The sequence below is a fragment of the Cydia amplana genome, chromosome 27 (genome assembly GCF_948474715.1).
Source record: "Cydia amplana chromosome 27, ilCydAmpl1.1, whole genome shotgun sequence".
Classification (NCBI taxonomy): Eukaryota; Metazoa; Arthropoda; class Insecta; order Lepidoptera; family Tortricidae; genus Cydia; species Cydia amplana.
Genome location: NC_086095.1, coordinates 2901963 through 2928438, shown reverse-complemented (window position 1 = coordinate 2928438; position 26476 = coordinate 2901963). Strand labels below are relative to the sequence as shown.

The 26476-nt window shown below is 36.7% G+C and overlaps 1 protein-coding gene across 1 annotated transcript in view; it reads right to left on the bottom strand.

Annotated features, from left to right (window-relative positions):
- LOC134660518 (DENN domain-containing protein 2B-like) overlaps positions 1-26476 on the bottom strand; it is a 73636-nt gene that overhangs the window by 30122 nt on the left and 17038 nt on the right. The window contains exon 2 of the mRNA XM_063516291.1: positions 19621-19884. Within this exon, the coding sequence (XP_063372361.1) occupies positions 19621-19884 (264 nt within the window). The remainder of the gene's footprint in view (positions 1-19620; positions 19885-26476) is intronic.

Here is a 26476-nt window from a genome sequence, read left to right as displayed (position 1 = left end):
TTCACTAGGTATCTAAAATTACTAGATTAAAACCAGTAAGTAAAGCAATCAAGATAATTAGTAAGAATGACACAAATATTATTGTGATTCCTTGTTTATTAAGCTAACTCTCCGCTTACTTTGACAGAACCAAGTGTGGCAGTGTCATTATAAACGAAAGGTTTTCATAGAAATGACATTTAAGTATGATGACAATTTTACACTTTGTCAGATCCCACTTACGAATCCGATAAGAAGCTTAATCCGATATTTTATTCACACTACCAATAGAGAATATTACGCGAAACTCTGCGTAGGGGCGCCAAAAGGGGTCTATTGAATTTAAAAAGCTGAGCGGAGCGAGGGCGTCAAATAAGACGAAAACTCCTGATCCTAATATCCCCATTTTGACTGAGGTAAGAATAGTATTATACTAAAATAAATTGCATATAATATTCTTAAAATCAAAAATAGCATCGTTTTTAAAAATGGATTTAAGGATTCATATTTCATATTTCTTTATTCCGTATATGCACGGATACATTACACGTCAAAACATTGTTGGTACAGATAAGATTAAATTAACACTTATTCTTAATTACATTTTCCATTATTGATAATGAGCAAACTAAATTTAAATTATACAATGTCAGGTTAACTAGAACTAGATTCTCATGAACATTAAGGTAAGCCTTTTAGAATAGAATAGAATAGAATAGAAAAACGTTTATTGCAAAAACCATCTACATACAGCACCACACATATACATTTAAGAAAGAAGATCTTATACACTAAACAGTTAAAACTATTAGTAGCTTAAACTAACATGCAATAATAATCGTAGTATTGATGCTGCTATAGAGGCTACAAATGGACACCACTCAGCATATGCTGTAACATAATATATATGCTATAGCGCTGGTCTTCCGTGGAGCCCAGGGCAAGAAGATAGCTCAGAACAGTAAAGGCAGTGTCAAAATGTGATTCAGTACCTAATTAATATTTAACACAAATTACAAACTTATACATGAAGACAAAGAAAAAGAAACAAAGTGAAATTTGATATGGAAGTGAGTGGGTTGGGAATATGTAAATATATATAGTCAGGCAAAGCATGTATTTAGTATAATATTAAATATAGTGGAGCATATATACATAAAAAAGGGAACTCGAATAAATAAAGAATTATAATTGGAAATTAAACGAACTTACCTGTAAGTGAAGTTCATTTCAATTATATTAGCTGCACAAACTTCGAAATGATAATTTTAACTTGTAGTACGTGCTTTATCATGTAGCCTGTTCCATGAATGTTACAGAGAGGCAAAGCCAAAATTAAAAATATGTATCTGATTTATGAACATAACTCCTACGTTGAACGATTCCCGCGCTGTCAACTGTCAATGTCATTTAGTTTAGAGTAACAAGCCAAGACATAACACTTTCACTGCCAGTAGCCCGCTAGGATTCTCTATTCTTAGGTACTTATCGCTACAAAGCGGAAAAAACATATGGTATCCGCTATGCTTTCAGCTCACGCTGGCAGTGAATACGCCAATAGATGGAACAACTTGGCCCCCAATTCAGCAAAGCCAATATTGCCATAACTTTGACAGGGATTATAGGTACACGAATCCCTGGCTGTCTCAGGACAACGTGGGTACTGGGCGGGATGGGTTATCATTTCGAAGTTTGTGCAGCTAATATAATTGAAATGAACTTCACTTACAGGTAAGTTCGTTTAATTTCCAATTATTATTACGCTGCACAAACTTCTTCAATGATAATTTTAACTTGTAGATGTTTAGAGATAAGTATTCAAAGTTTGTTTTGGCTTTGTATTACAACAATGAAATCATTGATTAACAATGATTTATTATTTCATTTTAAATTAGGTACCTTTTTAGTTATCATTAACTATTTTCAAAATATAGGTATGTATATTTAGTTTACAACATTATTTAGAGATCTAGTGATATCATTTCATCAAACTGTCTATCGTATAGTATAGATAGTTGAAACAAAAATAATTTGATCCTTATTTATTAATAGGTAAGTATTTTCATTTATACCACCAAATACCACATACAACTTAATTATTATAGGAAAGAAATCAAAGGATAGCATGAGATGCATCTGTTGGCGAATACAACAACTATAAGCAACTCTTGGCAGTGTGTTATTGTTGGTTACACCTTTAAGTAACACTTATTTTCTCATTTATCATAGTAAGGATTTACCAAAATTATTGGATGGAACCATGATTATGAAATTGAGAAAAATCATTACAAGAATCACTCCACCTTGATGTTTTTCTTCCACCAACTCCTAAACGATTTACGGTTGACACAACACATAACAGGTTAAATAGGTGATGAAAATAAAAATATATCAATACAAATCTTTAAGAGTTGACTTATGTAATCCCTCTACAAATCGTTTGGGAAGTGATTTTTTCATGATTCTGAGGGCAATAAATAATCACTAACAAGTTAACTACCATCACGAATATTATTGTTCGTTATTTATATATACAGGTAATCAATGTTTTACACCTCATTCAATTTGAAATTAGTGTTTTCCCTGAAAAAATTAATGCTATGGATAGCAAGGGTTGCTGAAATTTATCAATCAGAATAACAGTAAAGTTTGATATTTTTTCAAGGACAGGGTTTGCACGTTGTATAGGTACAATCACAACAGCTAATAAAAGTGATAAAGTAATTTTTTACTTTTTCTTAATCCTGTAATGAATGATTTTCATTAGTTGGTGACATTGTTAATAAATAATTTAAGACCGATTAAGGGTACTAGGTCACACTTTAAGGTTGAGTTTGGTGCAATCGAAAAAACGTTCTTCACAAAGTGTTCAATTCTATCATTTGAGGAGAGCCTATTCCCCAATAAAAGCACAAGAGCAGATTTACAATTATTTACACATCTATACCCTCATTACATAATGCTATTAAAAACGGCAAGCACTTCTGAAACAGATGCCATAAAATAATTAATGTAATTATTTTTACATAACATACACCAGTATTTCAAGTGTGTACTGTGTGTGTGTGTGTGCTTGACGGTGTTGGGCGCAAGGGATTACACCGTACTGTACTCCTTTCTCCTCTTCCTCTTCTCCTTCAGTGATGGCTGATGGCACTTCCTGGATAACACTGGGGTAACCAGGATAATGGATAATGGGGTAACCGCTGTTGAAACTTGAAACCAGTTAATAAAATATGTTTTTATAAATGAGAGTTGGGGCGCAAATCTTATACAATTATATGTACATATGCGTGTAAATATTTTGTAAACTGAGTAGTTACAATGACCGTGCCTTGATGCCTTCTACTTTTCCTAAATTTTAATACCTTAGATTTCGTTTCAGTTGGAAGGAAAACATAGATAAAATATTTTTTGCAAAAGCATCTACTTATGTAGAAAAAACATCTGGGTTACTTCACCAGGATATTTATATAATAACCAATAACTCGTGAGGTATATGGATTTCCAAAATGTTGTAAGAATTTCAAATTTAATTTGCGTTAAATCTGAAATCTTACATTATTTTCTCTCAATCAGCTTATGACACTTAAAGCACATATAGCATTTAAGTAGAATATTGTAATTTCTCTTTTCACACCACTGCTAATGTTCCTAGACATAAAAAATACTGTATTTCATTTCACCGGTTTATAAATAATTGCGATAGCTGTGTTGTCTTCTCTCAGATGTATCTCAGTGTGGTAAACCGGAAAAGAGGGTCTTTAAACATAAACAAGACCACCATAACCTGAACAAAATTAATGTACCTAATTCATTCTATTAGGCTTATTTAATAATTTCCACACGGGTGTAAGTATTACCGTAAGTAATTAAATATCTGGAAAAAATATATATTTATAACCCTTTATTTTAATTAGCCACCAAATTATGTCACACTAGGTGATATATTGGCATTGTATTTCTTTAAAATATACGAAATTCAGTATAGGTACTTTTATCTATTCAGCTCTTTAAATACACACATAACCATATTCATTAGCCAAACTTAAATATCTATAACTTGTAGTTATAGGTACCTATAACTTGTAGTTATAGGTACAACAACCCATTTATATGAGCAAAGTTCATTAAAACTAATTACAATGTGACCAATATATAAAGGACTTTATCTGTTGTTTAAGTTTGTATTTATCCTTATCGGCTAAAGAAATAATTATAGTATTACCCAGCTTTCTGAGGTAAGTACTAAGGAGCTAATTTCATTTGATTATAGCTCCATATAGGTAATGGTATCAAGACTAATTAAGTGTATCTTGTATATGTATGCACCTACATGGTATAAATAACATTTATAATAATAAGCTTCAACAATAGATATATAATCTAAACAATTGCTCATTATGTGACCTCTAGATCTTAGACACTTCATGAAAGGTCTGACACATATCGACACCTAGTCTAATAGTCTAATAAAAGGACTTATGTCATTACTTCATTAGTTTCATAACAGTTCCAATTCCCTGTTGACTTAAACTGCTTAGTTGCAATAAATTTACTTCTTCTATAGGTATCTGTATTTATTTCTCTTAGGATTTGGTAGAGAAAATATTGAAGTCAATATTAAACTGTATAAAGTGTACATTATTTTATAAGGACATCATAGGCATATACACACAGTATATATCACAGTCACATAGTTTTCTAGTATTTGACTATCAATTTTACAGAATTGATCATATTTCGGAATACCTCTAGGTATTAGCACAGACAAAATTTAATTTTGTATGACAGAATCCTTGTAAATATGATGTCACTGCAATTAAAGAAGTGTATTTAAATAAACCACAGCTTTTGAGAATTTGTTCTAAATGAACACAGGCTGTTGTAATGTCACTTGAGTGCGACCACATTGTGACTGCAGAGAGGAAAGTGTTGCTCCGCTTCCTTATCGCTGCTTTTGACCAGGGTTTTTTGTATGTTGTAATGTTAAATGAACACTTTATTATATGAAACAAATAGTAACAGCAAAACATACATTGGAAAATATGATTGATAATCGAGCCCTTGAAGTTGAAGTACCGGGCCGTAAGCTATTAGTTTTTCTGTTAGATTTTCTTATAATATCACTTGTCGACAGCATGTTTTAAAGAAATCTCTAATGCCATTTATTGTGCTTTAATAGTATTTAAAGGACCGCTGCCTTAGCGAAGATTCTCAGCGATGACAGTCACACAAATGAAAGTCAGTCACTTAAAAGCGACAGCCGGTTGCAGCACAAAATTGATTGAGAGCTAAATCATCACAGTTAGCAAACAAATACTTAGCCTTATTCATTACTGACAAGCATCTCACCAGCCGCAGTTCAAGTCGCTGCCAATAAAATTTTACAGCGCAGATTATTTTTGCATAATCTTGTTTGGGTCATACTGGTTTTGTAATGTTCTTAATTATACATCTGAAAAAACAAACAACGAGGTTGTCTTATTAGGATTTTTCCATATCCAGATTTCTGGTGCCTCCGTCTCACGATGTCAAGATTTACTCGCTTAATTCCTTGCTTGCTGAAATAAGAATAAATATTTTAATTCACCTACTTGAAGATGAGTACATATCAAGAGACGGCCTAATTTGGCATACCACATTGATTAACTCATGGGGCCACAAAACCCAGTTCTAGCAAGACTTGTGGCCTTAAGTCCACTGCCATTGGCAGGTAGGATATGAGCCATATCTCAGTGCTGTTAGTAAGGAATAAGTGACAACACCACAATGTCCCAAATATACTGGCATTGAACACACCTAGTATTAGTATGTGAAAGATTGCCAAGTTCAAATATCATCAGAGATACCTAGGTTAGTACTCCAAAAAGCTTAGTATAGCCATTTTACAAACAGATGCACCTAGAATAGTGCTCCAGATTGCAGTGCATAGCTCAGTCACCATGTGCAGTTAGCAGACAGACACACCTATAATAGTGGCCCAGAATGCACAGTGCACAGCACAACCACCGTGTGCAGTTAGCAGACAGAGGCACCTAGAATAGTGCTCCAGAATGCACAGTGCACAGCGCAACCACCGTGTGCGGTTAGCAGACAGATGCACCTAGAATAGTGCTCCAGAATGCACAGTGCACAGCACAACCACCGTGTGCAGTTAGCAGACAGACGCACCTAGAATAGTGCTCCAGAATGCAGTGCACAGCTCAGTCACCATGTGCAGTTAGCGGACAGATATACACCTAGCTAGAATAGTGTTCCAAAAAATCCAGAATGCACAAGTAGCACAAACGTCGAAAATCATGAACAAATAAGCACTTGATACTGGGTCCACTGTATTTCCTACTTTGCGTTTATTTCCCTTTCGGAATTTTAGATATGTATTAAACATTCGGTCGCTGGCGAGCGAGGAGGGCACAGATTGCTTTTTATACGCCACGCGAAAATCGCTTTTTTCTCTACGCCGCTGGCGGAGATGGAGATGATGATGCAGACCTAAAATAAAAAGTAGGTACCTACGTCCATGCCCTGCTAGATTCTTATTTTGATATGCAACATGTCCGGGTGGATAGTCATGCTATCCACGAAACGACGCCGCCTTTGACCTTGGTCGCGAAAGTAGCATTTTCTTCTTCAGTCTTCTTGTATTTTCTTCCAATTTTGTAATTGGTCGGACTGTCGTACACTAATATTTTATTTTTTCACATATTTATTATATATTTACTATTATTTCCTGTTAAAAAAGTTATATTTTATTAAGCCCTAATGGTCTAGGCTAACATGAATAAACACAATGACATTGACAGTTGACAGCGCGGGAATCGTTCAACGTAGGAGTTATGTTCATAAATCAGATACATATTTTTAATTTTGGCTTTGCCTCTCTGTAACATTCATGGAACAGGCTACATGATAAAGCACGTACTACAAGTTAAAATTATCATTGAAGAAGTTTGTGCAGCGTAATAATAATATAAAATAGGTGAGTTGGTAGTTGTAAATAGGTTTACAGAAAAGGCAACGATTGACGGCTTTAACCAACAAAAGAAAAAAAAAAAAATCTTTTATGCACCGTATTACGCCGGAAGTAAGTAAAATATACCTACCAATAAATTATATAGCTAAGCTGCATGGAACGCTAAGAACACGGCAGTTGCAAGCTGAAAAGATATTGTTTAAATTTAAGTTTAAAAGTATGTAATGTTTTTAAGTTACGTATTGGAGGGGGTATGTTGTTCCAGCATTTCGTGGCAGAATAGCGAAAACTGCCACGAAACGCTGCGCAACCGCCGCGTCTCGGACAGAGAAGTCGAATGGCATCTCTCATTGGGCGGGAGGAGAACGACAACTTGTTAAAAAGGTATTGGGGCTGTTGGAATTTTACTACACCGAAAAGTAGGGTCGCAAAATGCAACGAACGACGTGCTTCCATTTTCAACATCTTACCACTGTTAAGATAAGGGGTGACATGAGTACGTGGAGGGATGGGGAAACAGAAACGGGCACAAGCATTCTGGATGCGTTGAAGGAGTGCCTTCGAACGCGCCAGTAAGCAACCATTAATCACAGTGTCGACATAGTTGAGTTTGGATAATATTAAAGTGTCGCATAATTTTATTCTAAGGTCGACACTGAGATATTGGCGAACCTGATATAGTACTTTCAATCTATAGTAGCAGTTTTTAGCGACATCGAGTACATTTTGTTCAAAACGCAAGCCCTCGTCTAAGAGTAGGCCGAGGTTACGGGCTGCAGAGACTCGTTCGAGGCGTTCCCTCCCGAGCATAACATTAATATCAAACCTGGTGACTTTGTCAACTTGGCCTTTAGTGCCAAGCACTAGAAACTTTGACTTGTTGGGGTTAAGGACTAAGTCACACTGTCCAGACCAAACGTCGATACGATCAAGATCCTGATTCAACAGCTCCACAGCAGTTTGTGTCTCCCGAGGATGGAACGTTTTATAAATTTGTAGGTCATCTGCATACATGTGATAGTGACAGTTCTTTATACAACTAGCAATGTCTGCCACGTACAAAATAAACAAAACGGGACCCAAAATCGACCCCTGAGGGACTCCGCAATTTACAGATACATTTAAAGAGTAATCTGTTAGTCCAGAATAATTACGAAGCCCAACTTTCTGCGAACGGCCAGAGAGATAGCTATCAAACCATTTTATGGTTCCGACGTCGAAACCATAGTAAGCAAGTTTAGACAGCAATAGTGAAATATTTATAGTGTCGAAGGCACGGGAAAAGTCTAGGAGGACTAGGATAGATGCCTCTCCTTTATCCTGCGCTGTTAGTATGTCATCGATCACGTCCAGGAGTGCCGTGGCTGTGCTGCGCCCTTTCCGAAATCCAGACTGCTTATTTGGTAATATGTTATTTGCTTCTAAAAAATCTGTTACTTGCCGACATACCACTTTTTCTAGAATTTTCGACACGAAACACAGAATGCTAATAGGCCTGAGGTCCTTTAAGTCAGTAGGTTGAGGTGTTTTGGGTATAGGCCTAACTATCGCCGATTTCCAGTCATCTGGAAAAACACCAGTGCAGATGGATTGGTTGATGATACTTGTGATGATAAATAGGGTTCTAGGCAAGGTAAGTTCAACCATATCCAACGTGATGTTGTCAGTGCCTACTGCATTGCTTGAAAAGGATTTAATGATCCTCAAAACAGTGCTTTCATCTACTGGTTTTAACATGAACTTCGCAGAACCAAATCTATGGAACTCATAATACATTAAACTGGTTAGGGTGACACCTCTTCTAGTAGGTAAATTAAGAAAGTGGCTGTTAATCTGATCTGGATTATTAAAGTTAGGAGGCAATTCATTACGCTTTTTAAAATCGGCTATGTTACTTTTAATATTTTTTTAATATTTTAATATTTTCTTTTTATTTCAGAAAATATCTAACAGTAACATAGAACAAGATAAATTATTATAGGTAGCATATGTATCAGTTCAAGTTATCATACAAAGGCGCGCAAGATAACGGTGTCGAAACGTAAAAGATAAAGAGGTGACGTAATTTCAACAAAAGACCGTTTCGGTGATGTCACACCGTTATCAAAGTTTCATTGGGTATGTTTATTTGGTACATGGTATGGTGGAATGTGTTCAATTTTTCTAATATTACATTTTCATATAGACCAAAGACAATTTGAAATAGAGGCGGATTGTCAAAGTAAATAAGTAAATTATGTACCCACAGTAAATTGACTGCCATCTTTCGACAAAAGCAGGCGTGGCTCACTCCGCGATTTTTTTTTTATTCATTGCTTTTATGGGTTTTACAAGATTTAAAAGTATTTACATGTTCCAGCATAAACCCCGTTGGGGCACAGCAATATACATAAAGACTTAAAAACTAATACTTATAAACTAGCACACACTAGCAATTAACATTATTAAGACTTATAATTAAGATACTCCTTTATATTGTAAAATGAGTTTTCCATCAAGAACTTTTTTAGTTTGTTAAAGAATGTTGAATCTTTCTCTATATGTTTTAGTTCTGACGGTATGTTGTTATATACTGTGACTGCCATATGGTAAGGACCGGAATTCACTATTTTTAGATTTGTGAAAGTGCTAACTAATTTGTTTCTTTTCCGCAGATTTTGATACCTTGGAAAGTTATCTCTTGTTCGCTCAAATAAATGTTTTTGTTTTTTAACTAATTTACACAATTCAAAAATGTATAGTGAAGTTAACGTCAATATTTTCATTTTTTTGAAATAAGGGAGGCAACTCTCCATGTCATTTATATTTGCTAGTATTCTTATACACTTCTTTTGTCGCTTTGCTACAGGTAGCTAAAAGTACATCCGTTCCACACCAATTTTGGTGGCTAGCCATAAGCCTCGCGTGGCGCTGTCGCCACCTAGGGGCCATATCTGTCCTGATCGTAACTGACGCGTTTTGTTAGAGAGCGAGTCTTCTGTACTTACCTAGTACTATATATTATTTATTCTGTGACAGAAGACTAAAACTGCTAGAACGCCTTTGACTTTGATCCTTATTCTTTCACTGATGTGTCAATTAGTTAAATGTCAAAAATTAACGCCATCTACTCGAGACTAGACCAAAGCTATGGTGCAATCTTTTCGAGCGATGGCGCCATACCTTTGGCGTACTGTCGAGTAGATGGCGTTAATTGTTGACATTTAACAAATTGACACATATCAGTGAAAGAATAAGGATCAAAGTCAAATGGCGTTCTAACAGTTTTAATCTTCTGTCGAAAGATGGCAGTAAATGTACTATGGCTACATAGTTTACCTTACAGTAACTCTCTATACCTACACTCTTTTCTTAATTTTAATAGAACCATTTTTTTACAAATTAAATGTATTTCGTTAACAAATCATTAGTATTACTCACTACCGGAATAACGATAACGAGGCAGTATTTTTATGTTATCGCTCAATTTCCTCTATATATGCAACTGTGCATATATCATGGAAAAAACCTATGAAACGGCGTTTCACATACTGAGAGCAGTGGCCTGCCGCGGTCAGGGTATAGCTGTGTCAGGGTGTTTTCAAAACACTGCGATCCACATTCCATCCTCTCATGCAGGGTTCGAAATTATCCAGATAATTAGGGCTGATTTAGACGGCGCGCGAACTCGTGTGCGATTTTAGTTACATTGCAGACTGTCGGTTACGTCCAATTCAACCGACCGATCAAAACCCGCAATGTAATGAAACTCGCATGCGAGTTCTCGCATCGTCTAAATAGGGCCTTAGTCTTTGTTAATTATCCCAGGTATGGTATGGATAGTGCTATATATTTATTTTCATTGAATCTTTGATAGTAAAATATAATGATTAGGCCAATTTTTACATTTTAGGTTTTAAATTTTAGGTTATTATCAAATCGATAATTATCAGGCATAAAAATCACGATATTGTCAAGATAACTCTTCTTCTTCATTGCACATTCCCACGTTAGGTGGGGTCGGCTAAATAAAAATTAAATATTGAAATTAACGCCATCTACTCGACAGTAGGCCAAAGGTTATGGCGCCATCGCTCGAAAGGATTGCACCATACCTTTGGCCTACATACCCTTTAAGTTTAGAATAAATTTAAAAGTGGAAAAATCACTGTCTTGCGTGAGACGAACTCACGGCCTCTGGATCGATACTCCAGCGCTCTGCCATCTGAGCCACCAAGACCTCATCCATCCGTGAGTTCAAGTCTCACCCAAGACAGTAATTTTTTCACTTTTAAAATTCTAAACTTAATAGCATCGATTGCAGACGTTTCTGCTTGTTAAAAATTAAAAAATAGTATGGGTAGCGCATCGTAACTGGTGAATTTCCAATATGACTTGGAACTCCGGTAGCCGTTCAAGAAGTGTAACGCTCTTACGGTAAATGCCGCTCGGGTCCCCTTGACCCATATGGTGGAAAGATTTGCTGGCCATGGATGAGGTCTTGGTGGCTCAGATGGCAGAGCGCTGGAGTATCGATCGAGAGGCCGTGAATTCAAGTCTCACCCAAGACAGTAATTTTTTCACTTTTAAATTTATTCGCAGACGTTTCTGCTTGTTAAAAATTAAAAAATACATGCCCTTTGGCAGTAAATGTATTGCAGCTACATAATTTAATTTGACAATCCGTCTCTATTTCAAATTCTCTTTAAGAGCCCATCAACGTGCACACTAGCGTGACTGCTAAATAATCGTGATTATTGCAATTTAACGAAATATATTTTAAAAAGGGGGCCGCTACGTACTGTATCTTGTATTAAAGTACCTTTTGAATACATCATCAAACTAGTTTCTATGTTGCTGGATTCGTCAATCTATGCGTCCAAAGTTAAAACGGCCGTTTTATTTTGAGTTTTTAGACTGACGAATCCAGCAACATAGAAACTAGTTTGATGTCTTCAAAAGGTACTTTAATACAAGATAAAGTACGTAGCGGCCCCCTTTTTTAAATATATTTCGTTAAATTTAAATAATCACGATTATTTAGCAGTGGCGCTAGTGTGCACGTTGATGGGCTCTTAACGGAACTGAGTCACTTTGCGATGATTCGTGGCGCGTATTTTTAGCTAGCCCTAAAGCTCCATAAGGAAATTTAGCCGATGACGTCAATTTACGCCGTAACAGGCAATCTAGCCCAACTGGTTGCTTTCGTTAACAATTTCCCTCATCCTTGGATGACTGGTAGAAAATGCTTTATGGCATTAAGTCCACCTCTTGTACCATTGTACATGCAGTTAACTGTTAATGTTGTTCTATGTTTAATGAAAATAAATGATCATATACTGAAAATTTGTAAACCGTAGTAAAGACTTTCTATCGATGATCCAAAATACGTGAGGACCATTTTTTTATTAACTCTGCCACGTCGCAAAATCAAAACCATATACTTATTTACTAGACAATGGTAAACATATACCCGTTTCCGGTAGCCATTGTGTGTACGGCACAATAGTTCACTTCGTCACTTTAAATTACTCTACAATTACGTAGGATAAATAAAGGCACTGTTCAAGTCCATAAATCGCACTGGGGATGCGTGCACAAACACTGACACTTTCTATTTTATTTAATAGTACAGACAGCAGCAGAAGTTGCTAAGCGGGCGAGGTGTTCAAAATTATCTTGACGCGACTTTATCGTTAAGAGCGTGTCAAGGTAATTTTGAACACCTCGCCCGCTTAGCAACTTCTACTGCTGACTGTATAAGTACATACTGGAGCATTAGATAAAAATTACTTTCATTTTCTTCTTTTTTTTTCTCTAAAAATATAAATAGTGTTTTTTTTTGTGAGATTAATAAAATTGGTGTTTTTATTTTTCGCACATTACTATGCGGAAGACATAATACGTGCCGTTTTCAACCAACAGGGTTACTTATTGTTGGCTGTCATTTGTCAATAGGGCGCTAGTTCCAGAAAGCTTCAATTTGAAATCAACCTTATCGACAACCGGCGATATGATACTTTTTAATTGAAAACGTCACATATATAGTTTGTCAAAGGACTGTCTCATTTCAAACATAGACAGAGATAATCATACTATCTTTGTCTTACACTACTAGCACCCAAAAGAAAAGGATGAGTATAGTTTTTTGTTCCTATTTACTGACAAATTGGTTTGACCAATTATAATACCGTTTTTAATTGTTTGAACTAAGTTTCTCCAACTACAAATAAAATGTTTTCAATTAAAGTTAAACTTTTTATACGAGGATGAAAAGTAAAGTAGGAATCTACAGTGTCAAAATATGGAAATATTATACTACACTTTCAAACCCAGTGCTGAATTACACACAGACCCCATTCTAATTTGATTTGGTACACACACTTAAAATGCACAACACAACTGCAACGCTCCGCGGGCGCGCTTTCACTAAATATTATGAACAATAACATTGTGTACGCTTTACTTCTGAAAGGACTTACCTATTTAGAATACAATAGAATAGAAATAATTTTATTCGTGAGCACAAACACAAAATAGAAACAGATATAACAGAGATATAACAGAGAATAAAAGGATAAAGTGCCACGAAATGGTCTCACCTCAGCATGTTGCTGGCGACTTCCAGAGCCTTAACTGAGTTTCTGACAAAGCGGGAGAGTTAGGGCAAGAGGTTTATTTTGTATTTTGTATAAACTTGAGAAAATTAAAATTGCGCCAACTCGCATGCTGGTTTCATTACAGCTGCCTATATCTAATTATTAACTAATGGGCGACGGGCGCCTTAATGTGCAAGGATATTTGTTATCAAGGCATGCAGATTTTCTACATAGGTACATATTTGTATATTTGTGTATGCCATCTCCTAGATCCCATACTATAAACCTAGCTTTATTTTGGTTCAGGTTTATTCATTATGTTTACGAGAATTCTACATAAATATGTATTGGTTTAACAACATTATTATTCTGTCATACATGCCACATTATTTACCGTGAGAAAATGAAAACAAAACATTTATAAGTCATCATTAGTGCTAAAAACATTCAAAACATAATTAACTAATCACTTACCTATTTAATTTATTTAATGACATCCATTTCAACTGAAATAATTGTATTTAGGTACAAGACACTATATTACTATACTATAAAAAAGTTTTTTTTGCTTGAACTTAAAATTTTGTAGTTTGTGTTATTTGTCATTTCTAAAACGTTTTCCAACGCTAAATAACAATTTAGTTATCACTTTTGACATTAAATTCTTAACTAACAGGACGATATTTATCCGTTACACCATTAGACATAACATGTTATTTTAAAGATTACTTTTAAATTATAAAAAAATCCACTCTAAAGTTTGATCACACCACTAGTCACTCTCACGTTGCGGTAATAACAACTATTTTCACAGTGTTAACGGTAATTTTTCGCGGTAACATCCACTCTATAATAACGTTGAGTCATGCGACTCCGACCGTTGCATTTTGCGAACTGAGCCGTTCCGCCCTTGCGCAGTAAAGGTCGGTTTACATGTCGACACTAAGGGCAGGCGTGGCTCACTCCGCGATTTCGTCGCTTTGCTACAGTTAGCTAAAAGTACATCCGCTCCACACCAATTTTGGTGGCTAGCCATAAGCCGCGCGTGGCGCTGTCGCCACCTAGCGGCCATATCTGTGCTGATCGTAACAGACGCGTTTTGTTAGAGAGTGACTCTTCTGTACCTAGTACCTATTATTTATTCTGTACTAAGGGCTATAGAGTTAAACCAAGATAAGTCAGTCAGTGCAAGTGTTATGTTAAACGTCAAACTTCTATGAAATTAAGACGTATAAATAACATTTGCTCTGCGTGTGTAATCAAAATCGCTGCAGACTTATCTTGGTCTAACTCTACCTCTCGCGTAGTATGATAGCTATGACAGTTCTATGAAGTCTCTTTTGATCGGGCTTAATATAAAAATAATCGAAGAAATATGTTTTTGAGCGTTTTCCAAAAAAATGTACATTTCATTCAAGTCTTCAAAATATTGACTTCTTGGGCTCATTTTCCTCCGAATCATTTGTACAATCTTGGGACACATTTTTTCATGTATGAGGCGTGAATGTACAAATGATTCTGAGTTAAATGAGCCCAAGAAGTCAATATTTTGAAGACATGAATGAAATGTAAATTTTTTTTGGAAAACGCTCCTTTACCAATTTTTTTTTACTTTAATCATAGAGCAATATAAGTAAAGAAAGAGTGGTAACTCCATACATCTGTGTTCTTACCCAAACGCGAGTTATTTCGTAGTCGACATCTAACGTCAAGTAGCGGACATTATCAGTTCTGCTTGTTGCCAATAGATGTAGCGGTGATCTAAAACTCTAATGCTCGACAATTTTTAGTTAATATTACCTATAACCGGATTAACCGAAACTTTATATTCAACAGCTTTTGCTTAAATTAGTTTTAAATTGTTTCAGTAGTAGGTACATTTTCCGTCAGTCAGTAGCGAAACTTGTGACATCTGGTTATTAGTATTATGTTAAGTAGTATATCATTTTATAAGGATTTAATTAATACTGGGCAATTTTATTTAATACTAGGTACTTAAAACCCATCACAAATCTTTTTATTATAATATCATCATTCATCATCGTTTTATTTAACGGTCAGGTAAGCCGCCATGTAAGCCCGGCGCGCTCACGTTTCGTTCCGTTCGTGACTCACAGATAACTATGTTCTCAATGATTGTACAGTCGGCACTAAAAGTGCTTAGAGCGCTTAAACACTTTTCCACGCGCATACCTCCTGGCCCATCATGAGATGACAACGGGTTGTTGTTGTTGGCAATGGTATTACTGCAATGTTCTGCCGCCAGAGTGCAGCACTAGCATATCGTAAACCATAGAGTAACTTATACATATTACTGTGCCTTAAACTGTTTTTTGACAATCTCATTGGGTCCTTTAGTTACAAAACCCTAAAAATAGACACAACTTTTTCAATTAATTAAGAAAACATTTGAAGCACCCCTCACGGCTAACCTCAGCCATAGTAGCCACACCCACAACGCATTAGTGTAGTTATCGCTAGGAAGCACGCTAAGGCCGCTCCCTTTTCTATCACCTTAATGGTTTATTTTTACTTCTAGCCTCCTGAGACCCCGCGTACTAATTTTTGTACATATTCCACAATCTATTTTGAACTTTTATTGTGTGACTATAGGGTTCTAAATTGAAAAACAAAAATGTTTCTGGGTATCAGGAGGCTTAACAGCCACTTAACCTAGTCCGTTGTGATTCTGCGTAAGTAGGTACGAAGTAAAGGCAGGCGTGTCTCACTCCGCGATTTCGTCGCTTTGCTACAGGTAGCTAAAAGTACATCCGTTCGGCCCCAATTTTGGGGAAAGCCATAAGCCGCGCGTGGCGCTGTCGCCACCTAGCGGCCATATCTGTGCTGATCGTAACAGACGCGTTTTGTTAGAGAGTGAGTCTTCTGTACTTAGTACAATTATTTATTCTGTGGTAAAGGTCATGTTATTATGTTATTATTTATCACAGAAAGCTTACTGTCTAAGTAGCTAACATCTATCATTATTATCATTATTTATATAACACTGGAACTTATTTACTTTCTAAGCTTAGAATAAATTTAAAAGTGGAAAAATTACTGTCTTGGGTGAGACTTGAACTCACGGCCTCTGGATCGATATTCCAGCGCTCTGCCATCTGAGCCACCAAGGTCCAGAGGCCGTGAGTTCAAGTCTCACCCAAGACAGTAATTTTTCCACTTTTAAATTTATTCTAAGCTTAATAGCATCGGTCGCAGACGTTTCTGCTTGTAAAAAAATAAATTATTTACTTTCTGCTTGCAAACAACCCTATTGGACTTATTGTGTCTATTTCCTTTTTCTTTGTTTGTATTTTTTTTTACTGTATCACAGAATAAATAATAGTACTAGGTACAGAAGACCCACTCTCTAACAAAACGCGTCTGTTACGATCAGCACAGATATGGCCGCTAGGTGGCGACAGCGCCACGCGCGGCTTATGGCTAGCCACCAAAATTGGTGTGGAACGGATGTACTTTTAGCTACCTGTAGCAAAGCGACGAAATCGCGGAGTGAGCCACGCCCGACTATAAATCTCTTTTCTTTGCGACTATAAATGACTTTTTAGTTTTTTTTTCAAGGACAACTCATGGTCGGCTGGAGGTTTTTAATCCTTTAATCATTTAGTCATTTGCAAGAATGTAGTACGGAAAATATTACAATTCATGAATTTCGTGATTCATGACTTATGGATAAGGCTGCCATCCGTCCGGGTTTCCCCAGATTTATCCTAGTTTGGAGGCCGTCCGGGGAAGTTTCCAAAAAATTTACATATTTTATTTCATATCATAAATGTTGTTTATTTATAAAACGTATATTTTTTTTTTAGCCTATATTGTGTCCCACTGCTGGGCAAAGGCCTCTTTCGCCAGTCAGTCGCCACAGAATGAATCCAGGTCGTTTCGCCATCTCATTTTCATCTCAAAAATGTATAGTAAATAAATTTTAGTTATTTCATTTCAGACAATGGCCCTTTATAAATCATAAAAAAACAGTACTACTAGCGCCATCTGTTAAACATCTTTAGAAACAAAACAACAACTTTATTCATGACAGCGGCAAAACCTGGAACTAACATAACACCGTACTCACTCAACGTTTGCGCATAGACGGCAGCGCCACCGGGATAAGTTTGTAACTTTAAACTGCCATTAGTTTCGCTATCCGACGATAGATGTCGCTAGTAGGCTTAATTATTTCGATTCGTATTTCGTTATACATTTGAATTTTATTTGGCGTAGTTCATGAAAATATTGAATAATAATATTTACTAGGTTCGCTCGCGGCTCCGCCTGCGTGAGATTAGGTTTGTATCATTTTCTCTCCTTTAAGGAAATATTTTTACTTTAGTCATTTTAGTTTGTTTAAAAATGTTGAAAGACAACAGCTAATTTCACGTTTAGATAATATTTAAAAATATATTCTAGACCAGATATAAATACAAGATTACCTAGTTAGGTTAGAAAGTATAAAATATCTAAATACAATACAGAAATCATTCTCCATTTCAGCTTGGGCAAAAATGCGTCTCTCATATATTTACTAGACCTACTCTTTCTTCATATGTGACGTTATCTATGAAAAGGGACCTTATTGTCGATGGCGCTTACGCCGCACAGCGTCGCGCGGCATTGTATTTATATCGGAGCATCGTTAATAATGGCGTAAGCGCCTTCGACAATAAGGTCCCTTTTCATAGATAACGTCACATATATTTACTAGACTTACCTCACGTTTGATTTGGTTTGATCAAGTTTGATATAGTGCTAATACAAGTACCTATAATGTAACTTAGTTTCCTAATTGTTCAAGAGATGGCGCTGTGTGTATATTAGAAGACGCTAACGTTTGTTTCCCGTAGATTGTACCAATGCTTTGCACAGTGTTTTACCTACTGAATCGATTTTGATGAAATTTACGAGTTTTTGCAACCGTTCGTCGCTATTGTTTTAGCTACGGTAACGGTAATAATAATTGTCATTATACAACACATTTGTAAATGCCATGCAACGCTATCTGAGACCTACTCTGCAAATACAATAGGGAAATATTACGCGAAACTCTGCGTAGGGGGCGCCACTACCATAATCCGGCACAATCTATGGGCCTACCGCAAACGAGAGAGTCGATTTTGTTATCTAACCTCTCTATCACTCTTGCATATTCAAGCGATAAAGAGGCAGATAGCCGAGTTTCGACTTCGCGTCCGGTAGGCCCTTTGTAAACAAACCGCCTTGATGTACATTTCACATTTGATAGGCGCATACAAATATAGTTAGACTCTTTCAAATATCTTAATTGCAATTAAATTTCTTAAAAAGAAAGATTACGATACCAAAATTTTCCTAAAAGTACGAAAACTGTTCGATTATATCCAATTTCGTAACTGGTTTCGATTCGCAAACAGTATCAAACAAGGACAAAAGTCTTCGTTCGCAACTGGTTACGTTCAAGGACGATAGTCTTCGATTATAACTAGTAACACAATTACGAAGGCCGAAAAGATGTAGGTAAGCGTAAGCAGCTATATTGATAAACAAAGACATGTAAGGGAAATTTAGATTTTAGTTAAGTCTTTATGACATTTTAATTTGCTTTTTACTTTATTCTCTCATTGACATTACTGATTTAAACATTGTTATATTTTAAGACTATTTCTATTTTTGTGTTGCAACCATTATTACTATATTTTTTATTTATTTTTCTGTATATAATTGACGATCTTTTTGTTCTGCTGCCCCGACTCACAATGTTCTTACATTAATAGTACGTGGTAATACTCACATTTTGTCTATCCACGTCCAACTGAACACTCTTTTCCCTCCCAAACCTCACTTCACTCCCATCCAGCCTCTTACTCTTCCTCTCCGTAGCGTACTTCTTGAACCTCGTCTGCTGCCCCGACTCACAATGTTCTTACATTAAAAGTAATACGTGGTAATACTCACATTTTGTCTATCCACGTGCAGCTGAACGCTCTTCTCTTTCCCAGACTTCACTTCATTCCTATCCATCCTCCTACTCTTAAGACCTCTCTGTAACGTAATTCTTAAACCTCTTAATTTCTTATATTAATACATAATACTCACATTTTGTCTATCCACGTCCAGCTGAACGCTCTTCTCCTTCCCAAACCTCACTTCACTCCCATCCAGCCTCCTACTCTTCCTCTCCGTAGCGTATTTCTTGAACCTCGTCTGCTGCCCCGACTCGCAGATGTTCTCGAAACTCTTCGGTTTAAGTATCGGTTTCGGCTTCAGCGCTGGTTTCTCGAAGCTGTCGCGCAGTTTTTGGAAGTCCGTCGGCTCGGGGGTGGCGGGGCGGGAGTGGTGGGGGGTGTCGTAGATAATTTCCTGGAAATTAGAGAATTGGTTTTTGAAAAACAAAGATAAGATAGTGCATAATGAACAGATGGATAATGCATATAATGGTACATGTCATGCTGGTATGGTACAAGAAAACGATAATAAAAAAAAACTTCTCTGATAGTCTTTTCGGAAAGAGAAGTGTCGTGGAATGTATATTGGGCCCCATACATTCCACGACTCTTCTCCTTCCGCACAGACTCTAATATATTACTGCCAGCTTATTTGACAGGCAAAACTGTAGGCACAAGTTGGTAATTTAAAAAACTGTTCGTAGAAAAACGATGTTTGATCGGAACTAGTTTCGTAAAGTACTGAAAGTAGCATAAATGTCGAATGTGTCACTTGTATGGCCAGTAATTATCAAAGAAACTCGAGCGCGGCTAGCGTTTCAAGTCCCATTTTTTCAGTAAATCTCAATGAGTATGAATTAACATCGGATCATAATAGCATGTTGTAAGTATAGCGAAAGTGATCTATTGTGAAACGTAACCATCGCGTGGGAGGGCGAAAGCGCAGTAGGCGGATATTACTGATCGAGCGTGCGCGTAATTCTAAATACACATTGATGATGATGTTTGTATAATCTATAGTATAAAAAACCGGCCAAGTGCGAGTCGGACTCGCGCACGAAGGGTTCCTTGCCATTACGCAAAAAACGGCAAAAAAATCACGTTTGTTGTATGGGAGCCCCACTTAAATATTTGTTGTTGTAGCGGCAACAGAAATACATCGTCTGTAAAAATTACTATCACGGTTCATGACATATAGCCTGGTGACATACCTACAGACAGACGGACAGTGGAGTCTTAGTAATAGGGTCCCGTTTTTACCCTTTGGGTACGGAACCCTAAAAAAATAGAGTGTCCTTTTTGTTATTTTAAGATTTATATTCTACAATTCTATCAATATACGTTTCAGATTATCAGATCTAACGAAAATAATAATACTAGAGTTTGACCACGATAAGTCTGCAACGATATTGACAGCACACGCAGTGCAGTATTCATACGTCAAAATTTCATAGAAGTTTGACGTTTAAAACAACACTTGCACTGCGTTTGCTATCAAAATCGTTGCAGACTTAGGGCTTATTTAAACGATGCGAGAACTCGCATGCGAGTTTCATTACATTGCGGGTTTTGATCGGTCGGTTGAATTGGACCTAACCAAAAGTCCGCAATGTAACTAAAATCGCATGCAAGTCCGCGCGCCGTCCCTTATTTTGATGTAACGATAGGAAGCAAACGAGCCGCCTGATGGGAAGCAGTCATCGCCGCCCATGGACATCAGCAACATCAGAGGAGCCACTATATATTTCTGTGCTAAACAAGCGTAAGAGACATCATTAATAAAGAACCTCAAGTTATCAGGTTTCTTAACTGCATTCGATGGACTATGTGCATGGCCAACATCATTAAGATTATACCAATGACAGTCGTGGCCATGTGTCACTGATAAGAAAACTGCCCGATAACGGAGGTTATCAGTCATCTATTTCCTTGTTTGCTGCAAATCTCGCCAAGTCTACTTCTAATTTATGACTTCGAAAAGCAACATATTGACTGATTTATAAAGATACTAGCGACCCGCTCCGTCTTCGCACGGGCTACACAAAACCTTAACTTTTACATCTAAACCTTCCTCAAGAGTCACTCTATTGATAGGTGAAAACCGCATGAAAATCCGAACAGTAGTTTACGCGAGTTTATCGCGAACATACATACAAACAGACAGACGCGGCGGGGGACTTTGTTTTATAAGGTGTATTTATTTATTACTCAAATAAGTGACACAGCATTACAGTAAAAACCAAGGCACTGTGTGTAGCGATCAGAGATGGGCATTAATCGATTAATTTTTTAGTTAACTAATCAATCGATTAAAAATATCAATCGTCATTTTTTAATCGCGATTAATTTAGTTGCGATTAAATTAGTTGTGAGAATGTACAACTAACAACTAAATTACTTTTAGTTTCAATCGACTACATTTCACGGTTAAATCTATATTAAAACTATGACATCGCTGGTTTTTGCATTTTTTATTTAACTTGCAATATGTAACTAAAAGTTGGTATGTATGTACATTGGAGGTACTCGTATGTTGTACCTGTGTTGGTTTGGGTAGAATCTTGCAGCTTTTTTCGAAGCAGATACCTTCAACCGATTGAGCTAAAATTATGTATATACGTTTAATTTGAAATGCTTGAATCACAATGTAATATTATGGGCAATAATATAGCGATATATGTGTAGTATATATCGTTATATTATGGATACAGGTAATGATAAATCGCGAAAAACTGCAATGTTTACAAGTCGCAAACAATAATGTAGATTGGTGCATTATAAATACTTAAGTTGTACACGATACTGAGTAAATCTTAGACAAAGAAATTATCAATATTCTGCTGTCGCTGTCAATAATAAAACTCTTTTTAGTGTCACGCGGCGACAAAACTATGGGATAATCCTACTTATACCTGGAAGTTGTTTATTGCATTTTGAAGCAAGTGCCGACGCATTTTCTAAAAAAAACACGTTCTATTTATTGCATGAGACATCTGCATGTTGTTTATTATCTATGCGGTCTAATTTGTTTTCAACGTGTGGTCATTAAAAATATTTCAACCTCTTTGTAAAGAACTCTCAGCGTTAACTATTGTACAATTTCCTTGCGTCATTCTACATTCAAATATATCAATCAACATACATATTTTATTTATTAGGGCTATTGCCAATATATTGAAGCGGTAGCAAATTGATCGATCAGGCTACTCGATGTAAGACTCATACTTCATAAATTCATACTCATAGATGGTTTGAGGTCTCTAGGTCATATTATATTATATATTGAACATGTTGTCATGAATCATTTTAGATTCTAGGTGCTTATTACTTATTACGGAAATTTTATTTACCCTTAGATAAGATAAATTTTACACTCCATAAAAATGGTCAAAATATCGCAAGTAACACATGTGCTATTTCATTTTTATACATGCGTTAATCTGCTGGCTGTCAACATAGCCATACCGAGGTTTTCCATTTAATTTGCTTCTAACATTAGTCGCGGAAAAAATAGTCTAACTAATTAGTCGATTACAAAAATTAGTTGTCCGTAATCAATCGGCAACTAATTTAGTTGCAACTAAATTAGTTGCACTCTATACAACTACGATTGATCAGTCGTCGTTTTCAATCGTCAGTCGCAATTAATTATTTTAGTCTTAATCGTTAATCGTTAGTTGATTACATTTTGCCCATCTCTGGTAGCGATATACATTTAAACTCTAGTCCATGGGGTCCCTGCGCGCACAAGTTTTTCGCAGAAATCGCGAAGCGTCTGGTTGACGTAACTGGTGACCGAAGAGCTAGCGGCTACCTCGCACAACGTATCAGCATTACGATACAGCGAGGAAATGCCGCCAGCATGCATCCTTGGTACAATGCCTCAAGGGCCTATTTTAGCTTAGTAGGACCATAAAGCCTCGCCGCATTGTATAAAGGTTAATAAATTTTGACTAATTTACTACTTTGTAATAACTTGATAAGGTGAAACAATTGTCTGGTGGGCCGTGCGCTTATTTGCAACGTGGCATAGATAAACAACTTTAAAAACAAACACGCCGTGACATGATACTTTATATGCTAAAATAGTATGTATATTTACATATACATCTGGGCCGAATCTCGGCATACATCTGATATTACATAACTTTGAGATGTACCTAATGAATATGAGGTTATGATGTGAATATTTTAAGAGCACTCATAGGTGCACCAACGTACGTGGATGTAGTAGGCAAAGCAACAGACTAATCGCCTAATGGTAAGCAATTATCCTCGCCCATGGACAATTTTATTGCATACTGGCAAAATCAGAGGGGTTGCCGCGAAAACCGAATTTATCTTTTACTCCAATGAAGGCGTAATTAAAGTGACAGAGAAAAATGCCCGCAATTTGCGAATTTCGATTTTCGCGGTTATAGCCCAGAGGGGTTGTCAGGGAGTACCTACGCTCTTTTTTGAAGGATTGAAGGTCGTATCGGTCCGGAAATACTGCAGGCGACAATTCATTCCACATCAGTTTAACACATTCAGTGGCGAAAACCTGACTATCGGGTATTTTAAGATTTCGTTCCCAGGCCGGACGACCCGATAGTCGGGATCGTGGTACTACAGCTTTATATGACGAAATTGTTGTGGCCTGGCGCGGAGGTCTTGTTTGGCCGGATGGCAATGAATGTGATAACTGTGCGAGTAATACATACTTACAAGAGTTACAAGTTCAAAATAAGAACGTTACTAGTGTGACGGCTAAGAGCTCCGTGGGACCCTTTATTTGGGGAAGTTTTTCTGTACCTCCGTCCGTTTTTAGGGTTCCGTACCCAAAGGGTAAAAACGGGACCCTATTACTAAGACTCCGCTGTCCGTCTGTCGGTCACCAGGTTGTATTTAACTCATGAACCGTGATGACAGTTGAAATTTTCACAGATGATGTATTTCTATTGCCGGTATCGGTATAACAATAAATACTAAAAACAAAACAAAATAACCCATACTATAAACGTGATTTTTTTGCCGTTTTTTGCGTAATAGAATATAATATATTCGTAAGCACAAACAAACGAGACAATACATAATATAAAAGAAAACACAAAATAAGAATAAAGTGCCACGAAATGGCCTCATCTCAGCATGTTGCTGGTGGCTTCCAGCGCTGATCTTCCGATGAGATCATCGGAACTAGGGCTTCCAATACCGGGATCCCGGTATTTCGGGATCCCGGGATCCCGTCTTTTTAAACGCATTTTTCAATACCGGTATTTTTAAAGGCAATACCGGGATCCCGGTATTTTAAAAAATGAGGGAACTGAGCAGTATAAACCCTTTAAATCCATTATATTCGGCTGTATCAAAAAGCTTACTAAACGTCAGACGCATCTAGAGTTAGACCAAGAAAAGTCTGCAACGATTTTGATAACACGCGCCGTGCAAGTGTTATATTAAACGTCAAACTTCTATGAAATTATGACGTACAAATAACACTTGCACTGCGTACTGCGTATGCTATCAAAATCGTTGCAGACTTTACTTGGTCTAACTCTAACTGGTCTCTAGCCCGCATTTTATTATTGAAACAAGATCGTTGCCTAATGCGTCAGATAAATATTTGGTGGTTGGTGGTGGATGAATCCTGAAGTTATGTGAGTGACGAATATGATGATAGTGACATTAACATTAACATAATTAGTTCTTATAATTTTATCATAACATAAAATGAAAGAGCAAGGATAACTGTAATAATGGCAAACCAATTTTGACGGAAATTTGAAAAAATGTTGTCTGGTTGGTTAAGTTGGACTACAAATGTGACTGGTGAGGTGAAGTCAACAAATTGGATAAAATTATTGCCAACCTGGAGTGTGATTTATTGCAGATGGCGGCATTGATTGTTTATTGTTGTAATAGCTTTAAGGACATTTTAGGAGCCTTTCTAATTCCCTTTTTTAATAAAACTATATATTTTTAAGCGATTCATATCCAATACCGGGATCCCGGGATCCCGGTATTGATGACGACAGTTTCGGTATTAATACCGGTATTGTGAGAAGTCCGGTATTTGGAAGCCCTAATCGGAACCCTTTGTGCGCGAGTCCGACTCGCACTTGGCCGGTTTTTAAAGTAATTTAAAAACTGATTCAGGCTTGTTTTACTAGTAACAGATTATGGCATTGCGTGAGAACGGGTCCCGGCCGGAAATCGAACCTGTTACTTCACTTTCTCCTGCCATTATGTTCCGGGAAGCTATGAACGGACATACAGACACGTCTGATTCCTATAAAAGATAAACATGAAATTAAATGTAAGGTCAATGTGGCTAATTTCGTCATAGGGGCTATTCTATCCATTAGCGTTTTTCTCGAAAAACGAACAAAATTGATAATTTTATCGATAAACAGCGATTGCTTTTAGTTTCAGCAATCAAAACAAGATGTTTTTTTCTTCCTACGTTGAAAAGCAATAGGGTTCCGTACCTCAAAAGGAAAAAAAGAAACCCTTATAGGATCACTTCGTCGTCCGTCCGTCCGTCTGTCTATCAAGACCCCTTCCCTTGAAGATGAGAAAAAATCAAACTTTTAAGTTAACGTGAAAAAAGATACGGCCGTTTATGCCTCATAAAACTTATATTTCGACATTTTCGACACTCTCAAGGGAATCAAAATTGATAGGGTACTTCCCGTTGACCTAGAACTATGATATTTAGCCAGTTATATCGTCTTACACTACAAATACAGGGAAAAATATGAAAACTGTACATTTGTAAAAAATAATTAAGTAAAATTTGTACGGAACCTTCGGTGGACGAGTCCGACTCGCACCTGGCCGGTTTTTTAAATTCTGTAAGACCGTCATTGTTTACCAACTGTACTAGTAAACTAACCTACTAAGATAGCATGCTAGTAACAATGGCTCGGTCAGATATAGAGATATGATTGTTATATCTTAAATACATACATAATAGGCAGAGTATACAATTTTACGCGTAATATGCAAAGTGGGTAAACGCCTTA